Below are 23,286 nucleotides of genomic sequence, written 5' to 3'. Positions count from 1 at the left end.
GAACACAAAATGGAATTTTTCAGCCTCTTCTTGGGGCAGTGGAGTACCCAAAGGCAGACAAATGCACAGATGGGAAATAAACACAGCAAAACAACAACATCCAGTACAATCAGATTAATTCATTTGCTGCGTTATGCCTTATACGAGAGCAAGGGATGCAATTAGGACAGTGTACATTCACAAAGTCTACGATTTCAGAAGCAAATTGGACTCACTTGGAATGTTACAAGAAGTAACTGAACTTGGGCTTCACATTTTGAGTTTTGGTGTATGCAAATAGGTAAGAGCTTCCCCAAAGGATCTCACACCAGCTGCAAAAAAGCAGCGCATTTTGTCTCTGGTCAAATCTCTGCATGTGTTATAGGCTGTTCCTAGTCACTCTGCAGCTTCATGCAGTTATGTCCACCAGCTCTGTGCACAGAAGAAATAACTGTTTTAAGGAGTCACTGAACTGCACGCGTGCAGGAGAAGAGGCTGGCAGGTCTGAACCCTAAGAGCAACTAAGTAAGGAATACAGCTAAGGGCTGATCGCAACCAAGTAAAAATCACATGAGGAGACAAGGAGGTGACAACCCTAAAACGATCCATGTAAGCCAACGTGTGGCCCTCCACATCAGAAGGCTTTGGGAACCCTTCAGTGTGCCTTTATTGCTCCAACCTCACTTCTGTTGCACAAGGTCCATTTGTGCCTCCTGAAAGCTGCCCTCCTGAAACAAATAGACCAGAGCTTTGTTTCCATTAAATATTGACTCAATCAGCTGCTTGCGCTCAGATGAGGATTTTCAGAAAGGGTTTTTCATTTTGGGAGACCTACATGTCATATAAAATTTCCTAAGAGATTCAAATTTTAGCCATTCAGTAGCAGAATTGACTGTTTTTAATAAGCCTACTTCATGAACAAAGACCAGGAGTAGTGTGCAAAGCTCTCAGAAAAAGAGAAATACTCACAAGCTTAAGGACAACACAAAAGTCAAATACAAAACTGTGTAGGTAAACATGGCATTCAAAGCCAATACAGCAGTAAATCAAACAGGAAAAAGGGCAGAGGTGGACTAGGTCTTTCCCCAGCATTTCAGCTATGTCCCACTGCTGCTGTATCAGAACTACCTCAGGTAATAAAGCAAAGATTAAAGATTTCCCTAAAACTCTGAGCAAAGCCAAAGCAAAAAGACAGCACAACAGACAGCGAACCCAGCCAAGTGGATTTCTAAAAGAGCGAGTGAATACATCCCTTCAAACATCAATTTCTTTTTCATCACCTTAAGTGAACAGAGTGACACTCCAGGAGATACCTTCAAGCCATCAATGTCTGAAAACCTCTAGAGTGTCCAAATCTAGTTTATGTTTCACTGAAAACATGTGGTTCAGAAAACTTAAGTACTGCCCTGATTTACAAGGACATATGGGAGAAAGTAATCAACTAACATGTTCTAAACAGCAATTTGTCAACATGAATAACCAGGACGCAGCTCCTATGCCATCCCACTGTCAGAGGTGGAATCGATTGGGCTGGACCACTGCACTAATATGTCAAAGACTGGAGAACGCTGTTCTTCAAGTCTGCCAGGGAAGAGAGATTTGTAGTCACTCACCACACTATCCTAGACTGACAATTGTGCCAATTCCAAACAGTAAACCAACTGGAAAGGCCCAAGTAAGGTCAAGAAAGCCCAAAAGAAATAAATGAGGCGAGGAAGCAAGCAATGGAGGGAGAAGTTAAATGCACTGAAATGGAAATATGAGAGCAACCAAGAAAGACAGAGACTGTGGCAGGTAGAAAATGAACAAGACTGAACAAGTGAGACAGGCAATCTGTGAAAGCCAAAAATGATTGTTTGAATCTTCAGGAAAAAAATTCAGTAGCCATAAAAGTAAGCTGAGAAGGAATCAGATTGGCAAAGCAAGTACCTCCTGAAGAGAGTATGTTTACTACTAAAATATTAGATACTGCTGTTATCAAATGAAGAACAGCTTATTGTTTTCTATTGATCTTTTACAAGATATTCAAGGCCTGAGACTTCCAGGGTACAATTTGAGCCCAAAGAAAGGACAGCTGTTACTGCATTAAATTTGCACTGTTAAACATGTCTGATGCCTTCCAATCCTTATTTGCTCAGCATACGGGAACAGATTCACTGCCCTACTAGAGGGTCAAATATACACAAAAGCAAAAATCACACTATCAAAAGCAATACCAATTCAATCATATATACAATTGTCTCCCCCCAAATTAGATTTTCACAGTCCTATTTAACAAGACAAAGATTCGATAGAGAGAGCTCATCTTTTCCATTCTCAAATTACATAGAAGCACACTGTACTACTGATGCCACTAATTAGATGATTAAATACCATTCCAGGTGATATGCTTTCAATGTAAAATAATTATTTTTAACAGGCAATATATTTGCTCAGTCTCATTTTAAATCACAATATCATACTTTTTTAATTAAATAAAATTCCTTTTTCTAATTTTGCATAAGAACAACCAGTAGGAGAAATAGTGCCAAGGATAGATTGCCCAAGTACCACAATGCATGCACTTCTTCACAAAGGACCCCTAGCATTCCCTGGATGGAATATAAATTTTCAGAGAACAGCTGAGTCTTTATTCCTTTAAAACAGGTCAGTTGAGGAATCATTGAGCACACTGAAAACTTCCACTGTCAAAATACAAGTTTATTTTCCATGGTCTGATGAACGACATTTCCAACTTTTCCTCTACTCCTCTTCAGGGGGAAGACAGAATATCCTCTTGTAAAGCAGTTGCTTCATGCGTCAAGAAGCCCTGCTTTATCACACCATACATCACAGATTCTTTGGCTTAACAATTAAAATTAATTAAAACCAATCAAAATGCTTTAGCTGACACTGAAAATTAAAGCCTAAAGCACAAGCAACAGAACAGTTCCTTTCCCTCTTGCTCAGACACTCCCATACCAGCACCTTTCCTTCCCGTACACAGTGATGTGCCTGGCTCCCTCTCACTCGCTCTAACTACTCGAGTCTGACCTTATGCACACACATAAGCTTACTTACGTGAACAGCTTTATAACATCAGGGAGATTGCTCAGATGAGTGAAGTTTTATAAGGAGTATTCTTGGAAAGTGAAGTACCTATCATTCTGACTACAGAGAATTATTATTCCCTTTGGGTAAAGAGCGCTCTCAGAATTTAATATAAAATTTTCAATGCTCTACAGACTTCAAAATTATTGTATAGAATTCCATCACGAGAGCATACCTGATATAGGGTAATGCAGACTTCTTTGATATATCCTATAGAAAGAATCTTAAAACGTATTTTCAATTTACTGGTCTAGTGCCTACCATTACATTCGAACAGACTTTCAGCGTAAGAGGAAGGCAAATCTCTTACTCTGTAAATTGTTTTTCCACAGGAACAGTTGACTAGGTGCCGTTGTTTCGTTCTTTTTAGGAAAGGAGGTGATGCAGCCAAAGCCATTATAATTTCCCTTCAGTGGCTCAAAACACTCTAGCGACAACATGATTCAATTCTCTGCCCTTGCACAAATGCCAAGCCTGAGACGAAGTCACATATCGCCAACACAACATGAGCCCAGATGGGGGGAACACTAGCAAAGCCTTAGGATGTACTAGTACTTTTATTCTAACACAGCCCTAAAGACAAGTTTCATGTCTCCTATAGCACCCGCCGCACAAAGGCCCCATATCAACTTTGTAGTACCAGTTACAGAGGTGAACAAAGAAGAAACAGCAAGGACTACACCTGGAGGAAAGAAAGAAGGACACGGGCTTTTCCAAACATTATCTAGAAACTCACCTTGGTGAGTAGCAGTACACGCTTCTGCAGCCGTCTGACCAGTGCTTCGTGCTGCTCACGCTTCTTCTTCTCATCCAAGAGCTGGCTCTGAATCCGTAGCATTTCTTCCTGCAGCTGCTGCCGGGCCTTCTCCAGTATTCGGGCACTAAAAAAGATAATACAGACCTGTGAAATCTTGACCACTGCCTCTTAGTCAGATCAGAAAAACCTGAGAGGAGAGGCATCACCATGATACCAGGACACTAGGGCTGGTGCCATTTCATCTTATGGCTGCAGCACTGGAAATCGAGTAGCTGCAGTCCCATTATCAGCTGTTCTCAAAAAAAGACATGAGAGAAGAACCATCCCAGTGACAGCCTTCTTGTTCAGCACAAGACAATTACTGGAACCTCACATATACAAAGCATTTACATAACTGCATATCTATTTCAAAATCAACCAGTTTACCTTTGAGAAGATGCCTTGTTTTCAACAAATGACACATGATCTCAGGTTCTACTGTATCTTTTAATCTTTTTCTAACAAAGTAGAAGTAAAACTGAGGTTTAATATGATCTGCTGTGACAGACAGATAATACTCAGCAAGTAATTATAGCCACCACCTGCACATTGTTCTTGCCAGCAACCTATATTGGAAGAGAAATGTCGTCTGAGGCCAGGTGATTAGCACTTCTTTTGCAACGTGGACATGATTCTCAATTAAGCCAGAATACCTTGGTCCCTCTTCTTCTCAGCTCTCTGTGCAGCATGACATGGTGACGCACAATTATCCATGTATTCCTGGAGATGTTCTTCATGCATGCCCTTCAGGCACTCAGTCTGCTGCTGGGACACTAATGGACAGCTGTTCCAATGCACTCATCAAGCAACTCATCACAGATCAAGTATGCTGGCAAAGTACTTGATCAATAACAAAATAAGAGTGAAACAATTCTTGTGATTGTTAAGAGTCAGTTCATAATTTAAGTATGACAAGTTTATCCAAGACTGCACTAACTTTAAGTATTTAAAGAGTGAGCAGGACATGAAAAAAAGTATTGCACACAAGTCAAAAACCCTCAAGCAAGCTAGAAAGATCAAAACCAACACCTCTAGCTTACTTGGGAACAGAAGATCTTTGTTTCTCTGATGCTAAAAACAACACTGGAAAATTTATGAGTGCTTCATTCTTTATCATTATAATTAAAAGAAAATAAATAAAAGTGCTTTTAAATAAAATAGCACTATTGTTAAGGTACTGTTTAGATAGATCTGAAAGGGAACACTGCCTTAAAAGGCACTCTTAGCGTAAATCAAGTATATCCTGCGCTGCCAGGTCACCAAATTGTACTTCTTGGGAAACTTATGTAGGAATTCACCAAAATCCCCAAGCAGCTGTCTCCCTACCTCAAAATACTCCTCCTTGAAGAAAAATAGGCATTTTAAAACACTGGATGAATTAGAAGCCTGTTTAAAGCTCCAGTTCAATTTGGAACCATTCACAGACCAATTTAATAATCAGGGACTGTGAAATAGTCTCTTCACTGTTGTATTCAGGTGGGAAAGTTCATCAAGAGGGCTTCAAATCTGCATTTGAAAATGGATAATTTCATTACCAGGGCACCACTACTTCCTTGGTTCTGGTTTAATTAATCAGTTAAAAAGGGAACCTGTGCCCAAGAGCAGTATCTATGGTGATGGAACATGAAGCAGCGCCAGCCTTGCACTGGATACTCCCTTCCCCATCCCAACCTCAAACATCTCAAATTCAGTCTCGTGGATACTTAATATAAACACTAGCCTTTTTCTTATTGAACAGTGCAAGAACTCCACAGGATAAAGTAGAGAATCAACTCGTCGGATTCTGCAAATAAATCCATATTAAAAAATTTCCTAGAAGCCAACATCCAAAGACGACAAATAGCAGGTTGAGTCCCGGCATACTGTGAAACATGGGATAAAATTAAGTGGTATAACTGAGACGTCAAATGTCACAAGCACATATATGTCACTGAAGAAGTGATTACTTGCAGTGTACAAAAAACATATCATTCAGAACTTACAGCTGCCAAATTATAAAGCTACCCACCACCGCTCTCCAGCCCGTCCTTTTGTTGGAGGTTACCACTTTGCAGTATAGCTAGCAAACTCAAGCATGGGCTCACACCTCAGCTGCTCAGTTCACAATACAGCACCCTACACCTTAAACACCCCTTCAGGGGCAATTTAGGCTGACAGTAATTTCCAGTAGATGGACACAACTTGGGCGACATCTTAAAATGTAACAGGAAGATTCATCACACCATGCCCCTCAAAATCCTAGGCTTAAAACATTTATCCCCCCATTTATTTTTCCACAGGGCTTGTACTAAGACAGACTTTGCTAAGCTTGTGCTAAGACAGACTTTACACCCATGCATATGTGCCAGCCTACCAAGTTTCCAACACGTCAGCCTCCAATATAGGGCAGAACGGATGGGTGAGACCAGATAACCTCAGCCACTGTCTTAAGATTCATTAGAGTTTGCTCAACAATATTCTTTTTCTATGCATAGGGTAAATATAAGTACAAAAACCTCAACAACTGTGTTATAACAAATTAAATCACACTACAGAAACCTTACTGCAAATATTATTTGCTCTATCAAAGAAACTTAGTCCTCATTAAAGTCAGAACAGAAGAAAAAATGCAAACATAAGATTAAATACTACAAAACAGCCAGAATCTCACATTTGATTATTGCAAAACATTTTGATAGGACAATGGAGAAATCTTTTTTTCTTCATCTTCCAATATTGTGACCTATTTCTATAAATGCTGAGTGGACAGACGGATTATGATTGAGCTGACATTCACAAAGAAAAATGAGATATGTGCTAGGTTTCCTTCTTGAAATAATGAAATTTGAGATTCACATTTCACGGAGAGCACGGACATTCAGCCATATACACACCTCTCAAACTAGATTGGAAAATTAGTGTTTCAAAACATGAGAAAAATTAAGCCAAGGGAGATAAATGGACAATTTCCTCAGCCATTGCATAGTGTTTGGAAAGAACACCATCATCTGCTTATATTTCAGCCTCAGATCAAATGTGATGCTAATGTAGATAAAATTTAAATGTCAGAGATGTCTATGAATGCAGAGAAAATACTTAAACTTCTCTGAACTGACTCTGTTACCATAGGTTTCCTTGCTATAAGAAGTGTGAAATTCAACTTTCTTACAATTCTCCACACCATGCCAAAGCAAATTATTAAGATCATTTCTTCCTCTCTTAGGACAGATGGATAATTTTTCCAGAAACTGCACCAAATACAACATGAACCATCTATAAGAAAAAAATCCAAAAACAAAGTTATATTCCTTATTGATACAAAACAGGATTTGAAAGTAGATACCCAGCAGCAAATACAATTAAAGTTAGATGTGGGCACTCTTCTTCCATACTGATGACACCTATGGCTTTTCAAAAGTAATTGCTCACTCAAAATGAGCATTTAAAAAAAATAAAATAGGCCCAAGGTTCTCCGTTCAACATAAGCTTGGAGAACTGGCATTTTTTAAAATCTTTGCAAGTTCAAAATAAACCTTTTAAGCCTTAAAGAGAAAAAGTCATTTCTGTTTATCAGCCTATTAATGTTCCTCGTTCCACATCCCAGTGAATGAGATGCCAACATCTTTCTGTTCTGAGCTGTTGAGACTCTTCATATTTTGCTCTTCCCTTCTGCAATCCACTTTAATGTAATCTTAATGATAAAACTTCATTTTCCAGAATGTTCTTTGAAAGACTGAGAACAATGACAGCAGAGAGTGAATGCTGAAGCTATGAGATACATTTTAATAATGTCCTTCAAAAAATTACAAAAGCAGCTGATGGCTTTTTTTTTTCCCCCTCCAATGATCCATAAAACATTATTTTAATCATTCCATCCTTTCAGTAGCCAAGTTACCACCTCCGAGATACTAAAAAAATAACAGGGAAGGCAAACGGGATGCCAGAACCAGTCTGTGTAGCAACCTGAGAGGAAAACAAGAGGTCCACAGCAGCACAGAGACAATTAGCAGAGCAACACTGTCTGGGTCATGTTGCAACTCAGGAAAAGATGAGACACTTGCATATACCGGGGCCAACTGTCAGAATCGAGGATCACATCAAAGAGAAAGCACCGAAAACCAGGGAGCGCGGATGGGAAGAACACTGAAGATGCACAGAGGGAAAACATGATGACAGTGCTATTGCACATATAGAATAGAAAAAAGAAACACACTGCAACTATCAACATCTTCATGACAGAGTCCAAAATAAAAAGGTTAGCTCACAAGCTAATGAGGCAAAAAGGAGCAGGGGAAATTGTTTTGTAGCAAGACATTTGGATGAAGAAAAGCACACCCATTCCAGAGACTTGACAACTTATAGCCTTCTATTTATAGACAATACACACAAAGACATAAACCACACTGGAAACTGATAAACAGAGAGCTTGAACAAAAATGTTATTTTTCATTCCAGTTCTTCTCCCTCAGGTTTTATAAGCCAACATGGAAGCGTAAGTAGCAACAGGGTAACTCCAGCATGTCTTCGTATTGTCCAGTGGACAGCAGCAGAACATCCCTGTCCGTGCCCTCCCTCAAGGCTCCTTCCAACCTCCAATTTGTGGCACAGACTTCTTCCCCCCTCAGCCTCTGCCTAACCTGCCTCAACAGGAAGCACCATCATCTGGGATGGGAATTAAAAAGGAAAAACAGAAGGGAGATGATGTCCACAAAAACAGTCTGACCTAAAAAGGGACAGGACACAAGAAGAGGTGGGGCTTGGCAAAACAGAAAAATTTCCATCTTACGTTAAAAACAAAAAAATTTGATCCATTATAAAATGCTGCTGAAAAGACGGGTGGGAGCTCTGAGAACACTGCTGCAGAATGGAGCTGCCGAAACGAACAAATTTAAGGCAGGTAAACTAGAAAAACAAACATCAGGATGGAGGAGATGATTTTAGTGCTACAAGTATTTCAGCTCAAAAGTCAAAGGTTTGGGTGCTAACTTTTATTAAAATAAGATTGTTTGGCATCTTATTCTGCTTCCTTTCTTCTTCACATACAGAACTGCGAATGTACTGAAGCAGCAGCATCCATCTCTGCCCTCAAACACTGCGCTGCTACTGCGATGTGCTGAAGTGGGAACTGTGGAGGCCAACATTTCCATGTTATCTGTTATTTGGTTACTACATTCAGAAAGAGCAACGATACAAAATATTAACATCTTCAGTGGAAGTTATCACACAGGCCATATTTTATTCAAAGCTTTAACTGTGCCTTATAGAGAGCCATATGAAACACTACACGAAATAGTCTACAGAGAGTCAGTAGGAAAACAAGCTTTCTTCTTGCTATTTATTTCTCCCAAGTCTTCAGCAAACATCACAAACTTTCTCTTGGTTCACACTTTGTATTTTCTCAAAGACTTTTATATAATTCACCATCATCAGGCTTCCATAAATCACAAATCGTTCAAAAATAAGCAGTTCATATGTTATGTTGCTGCTCTACATACAAGGAAGACTTGAATCATACTGAATTTATAATGAGGGAACAACATAAAGAGAATTATTTTGCTAGTGTGGACAGATGAAATAGGTAAGAAGCAGACAGATGTTTGGAGCTTTATTGGTACACTGGCAATATGTTTTATCGTTGAGACAGTATTTAATTTTACTCCCTAGCCAGCAGCATAAATATCAGGCTCAGAAATGCAGTTCCTTCAAAGTGAATTTTATGTCCCAGCCCCAGTACAATAGCCATAATTGACTGGCAGGAGGTAGGATTTACTAAAAGAAATTCACATCAGGCACCCTCTGATTCCTTTCATTATGGGGTCAACACGCTTGCTGCAACGTACGTGGCTTTGCTGACCGCAACAACCCAAAGGAACCAAAAACAGGAACATTGCCAAAATGCAAAGGCCAGTGTGGCTCTATCTGAACAGACATTTAATCAGCCACTCAACGTGAGATTTACTGTCGTGCTAATAAGCATGCTTTCCACATCCACCATCAAGATGAGAATGAAAGCAATGTCTTAATAAATGAGACTTATGTGGTTTTAAGTTGAAACAGGAACAGTTTGTCAAATACATCCATCACTGACTTCTGGAATGTAAACTATTTCAAGGGTGAGATAACTACAGGCATAAATGTCTGTAAGCCTCCAAACCTGAAGTGTTCATAAGGCCAAAGCTTCTATTAAAGGCATTTATTTGGTGAATAGAACTTCCACCGGTATTTAAAAACCACTGAACCCACACTGCTTGTTGCATGCTTACTAACTTGAAAATGCTGCCGTCTTCAGCAAAACTGGCTACAGGAGAAATCAAGCTGATAGTTGAATACACAAAGTGATTTATAATAGCTTATGTAGACAAATCTATTAAGGGCTTTTGGTATGTCCAAATGCTCATGGCTCTTGCTCTGAATCAACAAGTCAGACACACTTGCATCCTGAGCAAACTGATTCCCTTTGCAGTGCTTGGTAGAGAAGCAAATACTAAACGTTCTTAATAAAATGCAAGTAATTAAAAAGCAGGAGTTAAAAACAACGGTCCTCTACAATTATTAACACAGCATACAGCCTGCACAGCATGTATCATCTATCTCTGGATCATAATTTTCTATGTGGCATTTGGCAATTACGGAGGACTGCCTACTTTTAAAGAGCATTCACTGATAAGGATTTTCCACTCCCACTCTGAGATAAGAATAATCCTCCCCTGTACAAGTTAAAAGTGTCTTTCCAACACTGCAGAGAACAGGGCACACACTACAGCAATGCCTTCTGACCACAGAGTGATACACCAGGCTGAGCAAAGAGGTTCATTAAATTGTCCAAAATGCATTACAGTGAGTTGGGAAGAGAGTATCTCCATTCCGATTACTTCAGTAAGAGACATGCTCATTTGGTCCCCTTTGCAGGTCCTAGTTTTTGGTCTCCAAACAACACTGGCTGGTGAGGAAGGTCAGTCTGTGGGCAATATGTCAGTAAGGAAATGCATGGAGCTTCAGCACCAAAAGATGGCAGATGGCTGCTCCCTTCCCCATCACACCCCACGTCAGCTTTGAACATTCAGTGCAATGCAAGGGAACAAAACACTGGAGAAAGGGAAGTGTCATAGGAGGGAGGAAAAAACAAACAAACACACACCCAAAAACTAACCCCAAGGAAGAATTTTGAAAGAAAACCTTTTCTCCGGCCAGGATCCAAGCATCCTCTCTGCAGCTGGCTTTATTTACATCATCTAATTCAAATTCTAAATGCTTCAAAGTGTTATTACACTTTTTTCTTTGAAAACAAAAATGACAACAACTGAAACAAAACTGGGAATGAGAAAACCCAAAGATTGAAATAATTACTAATCAAAGCAGAGGCCTGTACATGGAATGGTGAAGTCACTGGCCAGCTCTACCCAGTAATTTCTCTTCATGTCAGCTCTGATGAGTTTTATATTTCTAACATTTCATCAATTGGAATCACTAAATTCAATTTGCATTCACAGATAAACAGAGAGGGAATAATAAATACTCTCATCTGACCTTGAAGTGTGAGACAGAAAATTGCCCTCCATGATTTCATTTCAATCTGAACCATTATGAATAATGCAGCTGGACCCATCAGTTACCAATCTATAATCACACTTGTGGGCTGGATGAACTCACGGCCATGCCTAAATATGATGAAGAAAGTCAAAACTTTTCACTCTTTTTGTACTAGTCTTTTTCTGCTTCTCCCTCACTATAAAGATTAATCCTCTACACCTCTATCCTTCCCCACCAACCCCACTCACTCCCAAATACACTTGCCTGAAGGGTTTCAATTTGTTGCACAGTCAAAAGTGGGAAGTGAGATGAAGGCATTGCATAGTTTTCTCAACCCAATCCAGTATTATGTGCATTGTAAAAAAATCTCCCGTAAATGCTCTGATTTTGATAAGTATTCTCCCTCCCAGCAAGCTGTCAAGTCACAGGCCCAACTCTCCAGCACAAGCACAGCAACACAGCACAAACAACTGGTGACGTGAACATCACGAGTGACTAAGAATATTTCCAATTTCTGTTATACATTCAAACCAACACTTATCATGAGAGCGGAAAAGTCATCTGGGAATAGGCAGCATGAGAGCTGAGGAGCTGTAAAGGATAAAGAGGATAAAGACTGATAAAGAGGAGTGAAAAAAGGAAAATTTGCTTGAAGTAGGGAAAGAAGCGAGTAGGAGAATGGTTGCGCTGAATCAACTTGTCAGCAAACAAATCTGCTGAAATTCTAGGCTCCTGACAGTTAGATAATAGCTTATCTTAATAAAATAAAGAGGATCAAAGTGTTTAGATGAGAAAAACAAAGCATTAAACCCTCCACTGCAATATAACAAGTGAGCCCTCACAGACTCGTGACTCATTACAGCTTCGTGAAGGTCCTGCGGATCTGTTTCAAATGACCTTTTCCAATGAGACCTCATTTCCAATGTGCATTACTGTACTCCACAGTGAAATGAGTATTGAAATGAGTATTGTATATTACTGTTCAGTCACTTCCTTTTTTTTTTTTTAATATCTGAATCTAAGACTACCTGAATGAATTTACAGAAACACAATTGTCTAAAATATTCCTTGCAGAACAATTCTGTGATGGACCCCCACCAAAATTCTCACTAAAATTCAAAGCTATGGCTCAGCATTTCAGCATCAGGCTTTTGTCAGTTAAAACCCCTCCAGGTTACGTGATGAAAACCTGTTAGGTTTTCACCGGGGACTCAGAAGATAATTCATAACGGATACTTGTTGACAACAAACAATTAAGTACTACCCCCTAGCATTTACCCATGGGACACTGGCACAGATAAAAGTAAACGAATGGCTGAAAAGTCACTTAGCTATCTATGACAAGTGCTCCAACAGACTGCTGTTCTTGGCTTTTCTTTCTCACAAGCACCAATTTAACTTCATCTCATATCCGCCTCCCACCTGCTTTGACTCAACTTACGTCAAAGCAGTCTACCATGATTCAAGCCATATTAACCATAGCACTGTAACAGACTTGCTAATCATTAAATCCAAAATATGGAAGCATATTAAGACTGCAAAGGTCTTAAAAATTCCATGACCAAATAACCTGACCTGTAACCATGAAATTTCCAAGTGCCATCATGCCTTTGGGCATAAACAATGTGACATGGTAACGTACGATCTTTTCTACCATGCTCTGACAATAAATCAGGATTCACTGCTAACTGCATCTGTTTTCTGCAGGATCTCTGCCTCATTTGCTGCAGAATTTGGAAGATTAATGAAGCACAGAAATTGCTTAAAGAGAAAGGTCTCACATTAAGGCAACTGAAAGTCTCCCAAAAAAACTGGTTCTGATTCTTGCCTATGCCAGAGCTCCTAGCTGATACCGTGACTTTTTCAAAGGTAGTCCTTGGTGCTTAGTCATTAGGTAGTCTTTTGTGACACTACTGCCGAAATCAACAGCAGCTACTCATAACATACGAAGCCCTGGGTAATGCTAAGTGTTTTGAAAAAACAAGTTCCAAACATTCCAGAATAGCATCCCCCAGATAAGACTACACTTTCTCCTTGGTTTGCATCTGGTATAACAGGGTTAGAATAAGAAACAACTAATAAATTATTAAATTTCTCTGTAGAAAAACATGAATAGCTGCTCATTAAGTCAACATAATCCACCATCTCTGCCAAGTGAAACAGGAATCCTGCACAGTACAGGAAACTAGACTAAGAATGTGTCAGGCGACTTTAATGCTGGCATTTCCTACCCTCTGAGAGCTTCACTTTGCAACCCTGATGTTGTTGCCTTCCAAGTTCCTATTTTCCATATGGGGCAAATATTATTTTAATGTTGAAAAAACATAAAAGCAAGAACACATATCTAAGAACAAGAATGAGAAAAACAGTAGAGTTAGCTGCAACTGCCCCCAAAATATCCAGTGTGGGGTAAGCTTCATCCCAGTTAAATTACTTTTCATTCTCATGTACATCTATTTTGGGCATGTATATAAGCAAACACAGACCCACAAAGCAGAGAAGAGCTGGTCTCCAGCCATCTGGTGTCAGATAATGAGACTAAAGAGACTGGGATCTTTCCAAGCTAGACTATCATACCATGAATATCTGCCATTCCTTTTGCAGTGGCCCTGCAGCCCTGCTCTCCATAAGCCCCCAGAAATACTGTACAGCTGCACACTCTCACTCTGCTCAGCCGGTATATTTGGGCAGCTGAGCGGAGGCAAACTGCTTTCTCAGACACTGTTTCCAAGCAGTGATTCCTCCCCGTGAAAAGGGTATGCCGAGATCAGACCTACTAATGAAGTCCTGCTAACCTTATTCCTAAAACATTCCGTGGATGTTCATTTTCCCTGTTACCACCCAGAAATCCACAGCACTATTTGAATCTTCCACTGGACTGTTGACACTGTTACAACTTACCTGCAGGGCACAGAGACCTACTTCCCTCTAATTTCCTTCCTCAAAATTAGCTCAAAGAACCTTCAGAGCAATGTAAGGCAAGAGGAATAAACCTGTCACTGTGGAAGAACTGCCAGAACAACTACACGTAGAGCTCTGTTACATCAATTCTCCTGCATCAATATTTTTAAATGTTTAATAAAACAATACTACACGCCATGCAATCTTTTTGCAATGAATACTTTATACAGAAACTAGTCAGGGTGGACATGTAAATAGCCTTTATGCAGCAGTTTCAGGTTTCAAAATCACTAGATGAGCAGAGAGGTCAGATGCTTTATTTTGGGGTGAAGCTGTGATAGGAAAATGAATTTAAAGACGTGGCACCCAAGCCATTTTGTTTCTGTACCACTCATAAAAGAACAGCTCTGTTCAATGTAATTTGGTTTCGACCAGTTGGTATCACAAATCATGCATCAGCCAAGTCCATGTGCCAACACTGAGATGTTGGAGGGAAGGGGTGGTAGTCTAGCGTGGATTCAGCAGGTATGGTGTGAAGAGTTTCAGCCCTCACCAGTGCAGCACCATAATTCATCACACAAGCACTCAGACTGTCTCTGTGGTGCTTTTATCCCCGCAGTTTTACACTGGATTAAAATGCAGTAGGAGTCCTTGCACAATCAGTAAGTGTCTCAGCTGGAGGGTTTGTAACAGCTCATACCATCGCATCTACCTCTAGAGCACTAAGTCCGTATCAAGAGGGATGCAGCCTCTTCTTTTCCAAGCCAAAAATCAGCACCACTGAAGTTGTGCAACAGCCACTGATTTGGGTTGCATGAAAACTGCCTGAGGGCTAAGCTGCCTCAGTTTCCTGTGGAATTGCTTACGAGACATTTTTGGACACAGTGGTTGATTCAACCTCCTCATCTCTCTCTCCCCTGGGATGTGGAGAAAGTGCAGCCTTTTTTCCACCTTCATGGGAGTGCCTCCATAGCAAAATCAACATACAATTACAGAGCTACTTTGTTTGCAAACATTGCTTCCCGCGATGCAAGGCAATGTCAAGCGCTGTGTCATTCCCAGGAAGGGATGGCATCTGCCAGACCATCCAGTCACACCACGATCGGTTCTGCTTCATCTACTCGCTTCCCAGCTCCCAGCCCATGGTGATTTGGGCATGCATTTCTTACACTGCAATCATTCTTGTTCCCATTCTGCCTTTTAATACTCACTTGACCATACTGGCATCATTTCTCCCCTCTCCATCAAACAGAGAATAATGAAGACTGGCCCTGATAAATCTTTACCACTCAAACTCTCATGCCCCTGTCAGATATTACTCTGGCCGGTACTCCATAACTAGGAAAAACTGATTTGATGCAGAAAATCAGATGTTTAGCTGCACTATATTCTGCTACAGCAGTCTGAGAAGAATGAAAACAATCGTGAGTCTGCAAAATCATGAGTGGCGGGAGGTGAAGAAGGAGCAATTGTTCACTGCCTCCTTCAATAGAAGAACTAAACAAATTAATGGAGGAAAATTCATCATGGGCTATTAAATACAAAAAGATATCACTTTCAGCTCAAGAAATCCTTAAGCTTCAAACTGAGGAAAACATGAGAAGTATCACTGCACATTTGCTCCTTTATTAGACTTTCCCAACGCTTCTGGCATTGATTCATTTGTTTAGGTTGATTTTTGATCTGATTGCAAATTGGGGAAAAGATTTAAAAATGAGGGTTTTCTTATTTTTAATGCACACCAACAGATCTCATCTAGCTTAAATTCTATTAGGTGCACATTTTTGTCGCATTTACTTAGGTGAATACGTTGTCATTTAATGTTTTTCATACATGAGTCATATTCAATTACCAAAATATAAATTAGTAGCTGGGAAAAAAACTTCCATTCTCACAAGTGCAGTTTGCCAGCTCTTGGCTATGGCAGCAAGTGGTCCAGCTGATCAGTCTCTGCTACCATAAGCTTCCCATGAAAAAAAAAAAAAAAAAGGATTCAAAAACTGCCAAAATCTCCTAATATGTAAGAATTCAGGCCATAACTATCTATTGTATTTGAACATACCTGTGTTCAGGTTTTCTCAGCGTTTGGAATTGCTTCATTCCCCTAGCGCTACGTTGCAGGCCAAAGGCCATCGCACAACACAGCTCCAACTAGATCACGACTTTGCCATCCAAAAGGTGCAGCCTTTGCAGAGGACAGCAAAAAAGGATCACACACCAAAGAGGAGATAAAAAGTGGCTGCAGATCACAGGCATCCCACAGACGCACATAAAGATAAGGCTGATGTGCATAATCTGTGCTGTTCAATGGATATAAAAAGAGGAGCAATGGATAAAAAACTAGAGCAGCAGATGTTACAGACCAGAACAATCAGGCTGGTAGTCACCTTGCCCTGCCTCACCAGCCAGGACTCTTCACAGCACCTGTCTTCACCTATTTCTGTTAGAATGCGAATAAAAATTAAAAGGACCGTGAATCAACTTCTCATGCAAGAAGAGGTCTGCTTATGATCTTCTCTCTGGTTAATAGACACACAATATTCATTTTCAGCGATCTCAGGTGACAATAACAAGTAGGACTACGAAAGAAAAATTTCAAAGACCCAAATTTTCCAAAGAGCTCTTCTTTTAAATATGTATCTAGAGAAACCAAACATGAACTACATAAAAACCCAAAGGGCATAAAAAATAACATCATGTGTGATTTCACATCAAGTGGCCTCCTGCATATAGAGAAAAACAGAAAATTATTCCTATTTTAAAGCCATTTGGAAATGCAGCCCTTAATACACCATCACCACCATTTACCATAATATGATGGGCAGACAGAACATTTCTACATTAAGAATTCGTAGCTGTACCAGCCAAAACAAGAAAGTTAAGAACATACAACTGGAAAACACAGAGATACTTGGCAAGGCTGATTTATCTATCGCTTTAAAAAATAGTTCATACCACGGCACTTTTTTTTTTTTTTGAAAGCAAAGCAAGAAAGATAATGCTGCCGATGTGTTTATTTTTGCAAACTCCTTTATGAAGGAAAGAAGAAATTTTTAAGCGGAAAACCTTCAATGAGAGCTTATACGGGCCAGCAAAATAAATACACAAGGAAAAAGTTGCCAAGACCGAAACTAAAAACCCAACACAATAAATGGGATGCACAGCTCGCTCTCTCTGGAGCTACCCAACATCACAATTAGCAGTGCTGGTCCCTCCATAGCCTGTGTCTCCCCCATTCAATACAGGCACTTTGGCAGCCGATAGATGGTCTATGCTCAGCATGCCTTTTGATTGCCACCTGTCTTCCATTATCATCTCCCCTGCTGCCTCCACTGTACCTCATTAATACAGCCCATTCTTCCTGTTTATTTCTTTATCGATCCACTGTCTCCTGCATGGGAAAAGGCATCAATGCAGTTAAGGGCAAGCACCTGCTTGGAGACTTCACCCTTCAGCTACTTTCTGAAAGTGCATTTTATTCTCACTGGATAATAAGATTTTGTGGTTAAAGGATCTTTTAGGTATTGGCATTGTCATAAAATGTTCCTTGTGTCCTACTTCACTGGAGCTGACAAACTCTGCTTGCTGTCAGTGGACTAAGGAGAAAAGAAGCACTTCTAAAGAGCTTTGGATACTTTTGCATTGCAAAGTGAAAAGGAGAAAGTGAGATATTTCAACGATGTTCCATTTCATTCCAAAGCCCCATAAAGAATAAAGAAAAAAGGGAACATTTCTGCACAATCACTGTATTAACCAAGCAGCTCACTTATTAATCTCTCCTTCCTCCGCATTCGCTGGCTTGGGGGCCTGGAAAGTTGACACTTGACTTGAAAAATGCCAACTCTAAGCAGTTTATTTCCTCTTGAACTTTAAGAGCTGACTGAGACAGAAGTGACCTTTAAAAAGGCAGGGTTAGTTATTGTATGAATTGATAGAAGGATTCTTTGCTTACACAGCACAGCAAGGTACTGAGCAAATCTCCTATGCAAACACCCCTTTCTCACCAGAGGCAAGAAGAACACCATAGAATCATAGAATCATTGAGGTTGGAAAAGACCTCTAAGATCATCGAGTCCAACCGTCGACCCAACACCACCATGTCCACTAAACCATGTCCCTAAGCACCTCATCTACTCGTCTTTTAAATACCTCCAGGGATGGGGACTCAACCACTTCCCTGGGCAGCCTGTTCCAATGTTTAACCACTCTTTCAGTAAAGAAATTTTTCCTTACATCCAATCTAAACCTCCCCTGGTGCAACTTGAGGCCATTTCCTCTTGTTCCATCACTTGTTACTTGGGAGAAGAGACCGACCCCCACCTCGCTACAACCTCCTTTCAGGTAGTTGTAGAGAGCGATGAGGTCTCCCCTCAGCCTCCTCTTCTGCAGGCTAAACAACCCCAGTTCCCTCAGCCGCTCCTCATCAGACTTGTTCTCCAGACCCCTCACCAGCCTCGTTGCCCTTCTCTGGACACGCTCCAGCACCTCGATGCCCTTCTTGTAGTGAGGGGCCCAAAACTGAACACAGTATTCGAGGTGTGGCCTCACCAGGGCCAAGTACAGGGGCACGATCACTTCCCTACTCCTGCTGGCCACACTATTTCTGATACAGGCCAGGATGCTGTTGGCCTTCTTGGCCGCCTGGGCACACTGCCGGCTCACGTTCAGCCGGCTGTCAACCAGCACCCCCAGGTCCTTTTCCGCCAGGCAGCTTTCCAGCCACTCCTCCCCAAGCCTGTAGCGCTGCATGGGGTTGTTGTGACCCAAGTGCAGGACCCGGCACTTGGCCTTGTTGAGCCTCATACAATTGGTCTGGGCCCATCGATCCAGCCTGTCCAGGTCCCTCTGCAGAGCCTTCCTACCCTCGAGCAGATCAACGCTCCCGCCCAACTTGGTGTCGTCTGCAAACTTACCGAGGGTGCACTCGATCCCCTCATCCAGATCACTGATAAAGATATTGAACAAGACCGGCCCCAGTACTGAGCCCTGGGGAACACCACTCGTGACCGGCCACCAACTGGATGTAACTCCATTCACCACAACTCTCTGGGCCCAGCTGTCCAGCCAGTCTTTGACCCAGCGCAGAGTCCACCTGTCTAAGCCATGAGCCACCAGCTTCTCTAGGAGAATGATGTGGGAGACGGTGTCAAAGGCCTTGCTGAAGTCCAGGTAGACCACATCCACAGCCTTTCCCTCATCCACTAGGCGGGTCACCTGGTCATAGAAGGAGATCAGGTTGGTCAAGCAGGACCTGCCTCTCATGAACCCGTGCTGGCTGGGCCTGATCCCCTGGTTGTCCCGCACATGCCTTGTGAGCGCCCTCAAGATGAACCGCTCCATAACCTTCCCCGGCACCGAGGTCAGGCTGACAGGCCTGTAGTTCCCCGGATCCTCCTTCCGGCCCTTCTTGTAGATGGGCGTCACATTGGCAAGCCTCCAGTCGTCTGGGACCTCTCCCGTTAACCAGGACTGCTGATAAATGATGGAGAGCGGCTTGGCGAGCACCTCCGCCAGCTCCCTCAGCACTCTCAGGTGGATCCCATCCGGCCCCATAGACTTGTGAGCGTCCACGTGGCGTAGCAGGTCATTGACTGCTTCCTCTTGGATTACGGGGGGTTCATCCTGCTCGCCGTCCCTGTCTTCCAGCTCGGGGGGCCAAGTACCCTGAGGATAACTGGTCTGCCTGTTAAAGACTGAGGCAAAGAAGGCATTGAGTACCTCAGCCTTTTCCTCATCCTCAGTGACAATGTTCCCCCCTCGCATCCAATAAAGGATGGAGATTCTCCTTGGCTCTCTTCTTGTCGTTAATATATTTGTAAAAGCTTTTTTTGTTGTCTTTAACGACAGCGGCCAGATTGCGTTCTAGCTGGGCTTTTGCCTTTCTCATTTCTTCTCTGCACGACCTAACGAGATCCCTGTACTCTTCTTGAGTCGCCTGCCCCTTCTTCCACAAGCGGTAAACTCTCCTTTTTTTCTTGAGTCCCAGCAAGAGCTCCCCGTTCAGCCAGGCCGGTCGTCTTCCCTGCCCGTTCTTCTTACGGCGTACAGGGACAGCCTGCTCCTGCGCCTTTAAGACTTCCTTCTTGAAGATCGTCCAGCCTTCCTGGACCCCTTTGCCCTTCAGGACCGTCTCCCAAGGGACTCTTCTCAACCAGCATCCTGAACAGGCCAAAGTCCGCCCTCCGGAAGTCCATGGTTGCGGTTTTGCTGCCCCCCCTCCTTACTTCACCAAGAATGGAGAATTCTATCATTTCATGGTCGCTAAGGCCAAGACGGCCTCCGACCACCACATCTCCCACCAGTCCTTCTCTGTTAGTAAACAGCAGGTCAAGCGAGGCACCTCCCCTGGTAGGCTCACTTACCAGCTGTGTCAGGAAGTTGTCTTCCACACACTCCAGGAACCTCCTAGACTGCTTCCTCTCTGCCGTGTTGTATTTCCAGCAGACATCTGGGAAGTTGAAGTCCCCCACGAGAACAAGGGCTAGCGATTGAGAGACTTCTGCCAGCCGCTTATAGAACACTTCATCCGCCCCTTCATCCTGGTTGGGTGGTCTATAACAGACTCCCAGCAGGATATCTGCCTCGTTGGCCTTCCCCCTCATCCTTACCCATAAACACTCAACCGTACCATCATCACAATCGTTGAGCTCTATACAATCAAAACACTCCCTAACATACAGGGCCACCCCACCGCCCCTCCTTCCTCGCCTGTCCCTTCTGAAGAGTCCATAGCCATCCATTGCAGCACTCCAGTCATGAGAGTCACCCCACCATGTTTCTGTGATGGCGACTAAGTCATATCTCTCCCGCTGCACAATGGCTTCCAGCTCCTCCTGCTTGCCGCCCATGCTGCGTGCATTGGTGTATATGCACTTGAGCTGGGCTATCGATTTCGCCCCCGATGTTCCATCAGCCACCAGATTCACAAGATTGGAGAACCTGGGACCTGGTGACCTAGCTTGTCTACATCAAGAGGAGAACACTATGTTACAGCCATAAACCGATGACCTTATATATACACAGGACAGACACTACACCAATATTCGTAACCTCAAGACACCTGATCTTCCATCACAACAAAGCAGCGCAGGCACAACCAAAATTAAGTACACCCACTAACTGGTACCTAAATCACACCACCAGCCCAGACTACGAAACAGCCAAGCAGGCCTGCTGCCAGTGGGACACAGCAAGATACCAGGACTCCTATTCTGGGACAACTAGCTAGTTGTTGTGACTTTGCTTACACCAATCTCTGCTGAAGCTGCTGAAAAAGAAACTAATCACTACGTAGCTCATTAATGGTCTTCAATGAAAGGCAGTTTGAAAATGCAAATCAATATGCAACAATAACTACTAATAATACTTGCTGCCACACTAGTAGCCAGAAACGTAACTGGGCAGAATATTCTTGTTTGAGGTCCACCACACAATTAATACCACCAGATGTCCAAAGAAAGGCGATTGAAGGATTTTGTGGCAGCACAGGATAACCTAGGAGTTTTGATAAAGGAAATTCACAACGCAAATATCCGGGATGCTAATGGGTATGGGAATACACTGGAGATAAACAAGTTTAGTTTGCCTGTATGCTAATAATGACATCATTTGAAGATATAAAGTGCCCTGCTGACAGGAAGGCCTGTGCCTAAACCTGTACATTAAAGCAAGATATCCAAATTATACTTCATTTACCCCAAATAGTGCAGAAGTATTCACCCGTTTCTCACTCTGTAAGGAAGGCAGACGTGGCCATTTCAATAACGGCAAAATGTTAATGCAGAAGATGAGCAAGCTTTCCACTGCCAGGCAGAAAAATCACAGAGTTAGGGTCAAAATTTAGATTTTTTAAAATTATATTTTATTTCTAGTCTTGATCTTCATCTACCATGCCATGCTGACTCCTGGCAGTGAAGGACTGATGGAGTTCAGAAATCACCAGCGAAGTATGAAGTATCACTTCGCCATCAGCAGCAATGAAATGCTTCCAACCTACCATCAGCCCGCTTAAACAGAAGCAGACATTTTATAAAGAGAACCCTGTGGCTATTCTGTGCAGAATTTACTTTTTCTTTTTCTCTGGAAGGGAAGTACACATCAAACTCACCAAGGCAGACAGAAGAAGTCAAGCCCTATATAGTCTAGATTAACTCATTAATAATGAATCATTTCTGTCATTATTCCTAAGGTTTAGTGTCAGGCAGTATGCCCCAAGAAAAATTAGGGGGGGGAGAAGAGATGGGGAGCGATACTTTGTTCTCCAGCACAACTGGAGGTATGACAAAGAACCGCAGCATCAGTGGGATATTGAGTGGAAACTCTCAAATAAGAGCTTCGCATCTCACTGCTAGTGAAGACTTAGAAAATTCCTGCACCTATTTATATGTACATATACATATAGATATGTCTATTTATATGTGTGTGTATATATAGACACAAACACACAGTACTTATCAATACATACTAAAAAAAGAACACCTGTACTGTTTTATCCTACATAGTGTTGCAAAAGTAGCAAGTATTAGGATTAATTTTTTTTTTTTTTTTTTTAAATACTGACTGATCTCTCCAATAAGGCTTTTCCTATGCATATAATCACCAGAGGTCTCAGAGAAACCTGTTCACTCCTGCAATGCATGAGAGAGACTCTCACTTTCAAAGTTACTGTACAATCACTTCTTTTTAACGGTCAATTTAACAGTGTTTAGCCTCCAACCGTTGCTTTCATGCACAGAATACTACATTTGGGAATCTGATTCTTGTGCATAAACAGGATTCTTAACATCTGTATGGCAATATGAAAATACAAAAATACAAAAATACAAATTTATATGGTAGGTGTATACTACTGCAAAACAGATTTGCTCGGCTGTAATACACATCAAACAACATTAAAAAGCAGTAAGAAACTGCCATCTTATTTACATGAGATGTACTTTGAAACTTCTAACTTTTGCCTGAAGGTTTCAATTAAAGCAATTCACGTCCCAGGGCATTTTTCTTGTAGCAAG

The 23,286-nt window shown here is 41.8% G+C and overlaps 1 protein-coding gene across 4 annotated transcripts in view; it reads right to left on the bottom strand.

Annotated features, from left to right (window-relative positions):
* MAD1L1 (mitotic arrest deficient 1 like 1) overlaps nucleotides 1-23,286 on the bottom strand; it is a 387,234-nt gene that overhangs the window by 261,846 nt on the left and 102,102 nt on the right. For all 4 annotated transcript variants that reach the window (XM_076350728.1, XM_076350729.1, XM_076350730.1 and 1 more), the window contains one exon: nucleotides 3,806-3,950. In XM_076350728.1, the coding sequence (XP_076206843.1) occupies nucleotides 3,806-3,950 (145 nt within the window). The remainder of the gene's footprint in view (nucleotides 1-3,805; nucleotides 3,951-23,286) is intronic.

Source organism: Aptenodytes patagonicus, chromosome 13 (assembly GCF_965638725.1).
Source record: "Aptenodytes patagonicus chromosome 13, bAptPat1.pri.cur, whole genome shotgun sequence".
NCBI lineage: Eukaryota > Metazoa > Chordata > Aves > Sphenisciformes > Spheniscidae > Aptenodytes > Aptenodytes patagonicus.
Note: the sequence above shows the minus strand (reverse complement) of the source record. Positions and strands in the feature narration are given on the sequence as shown.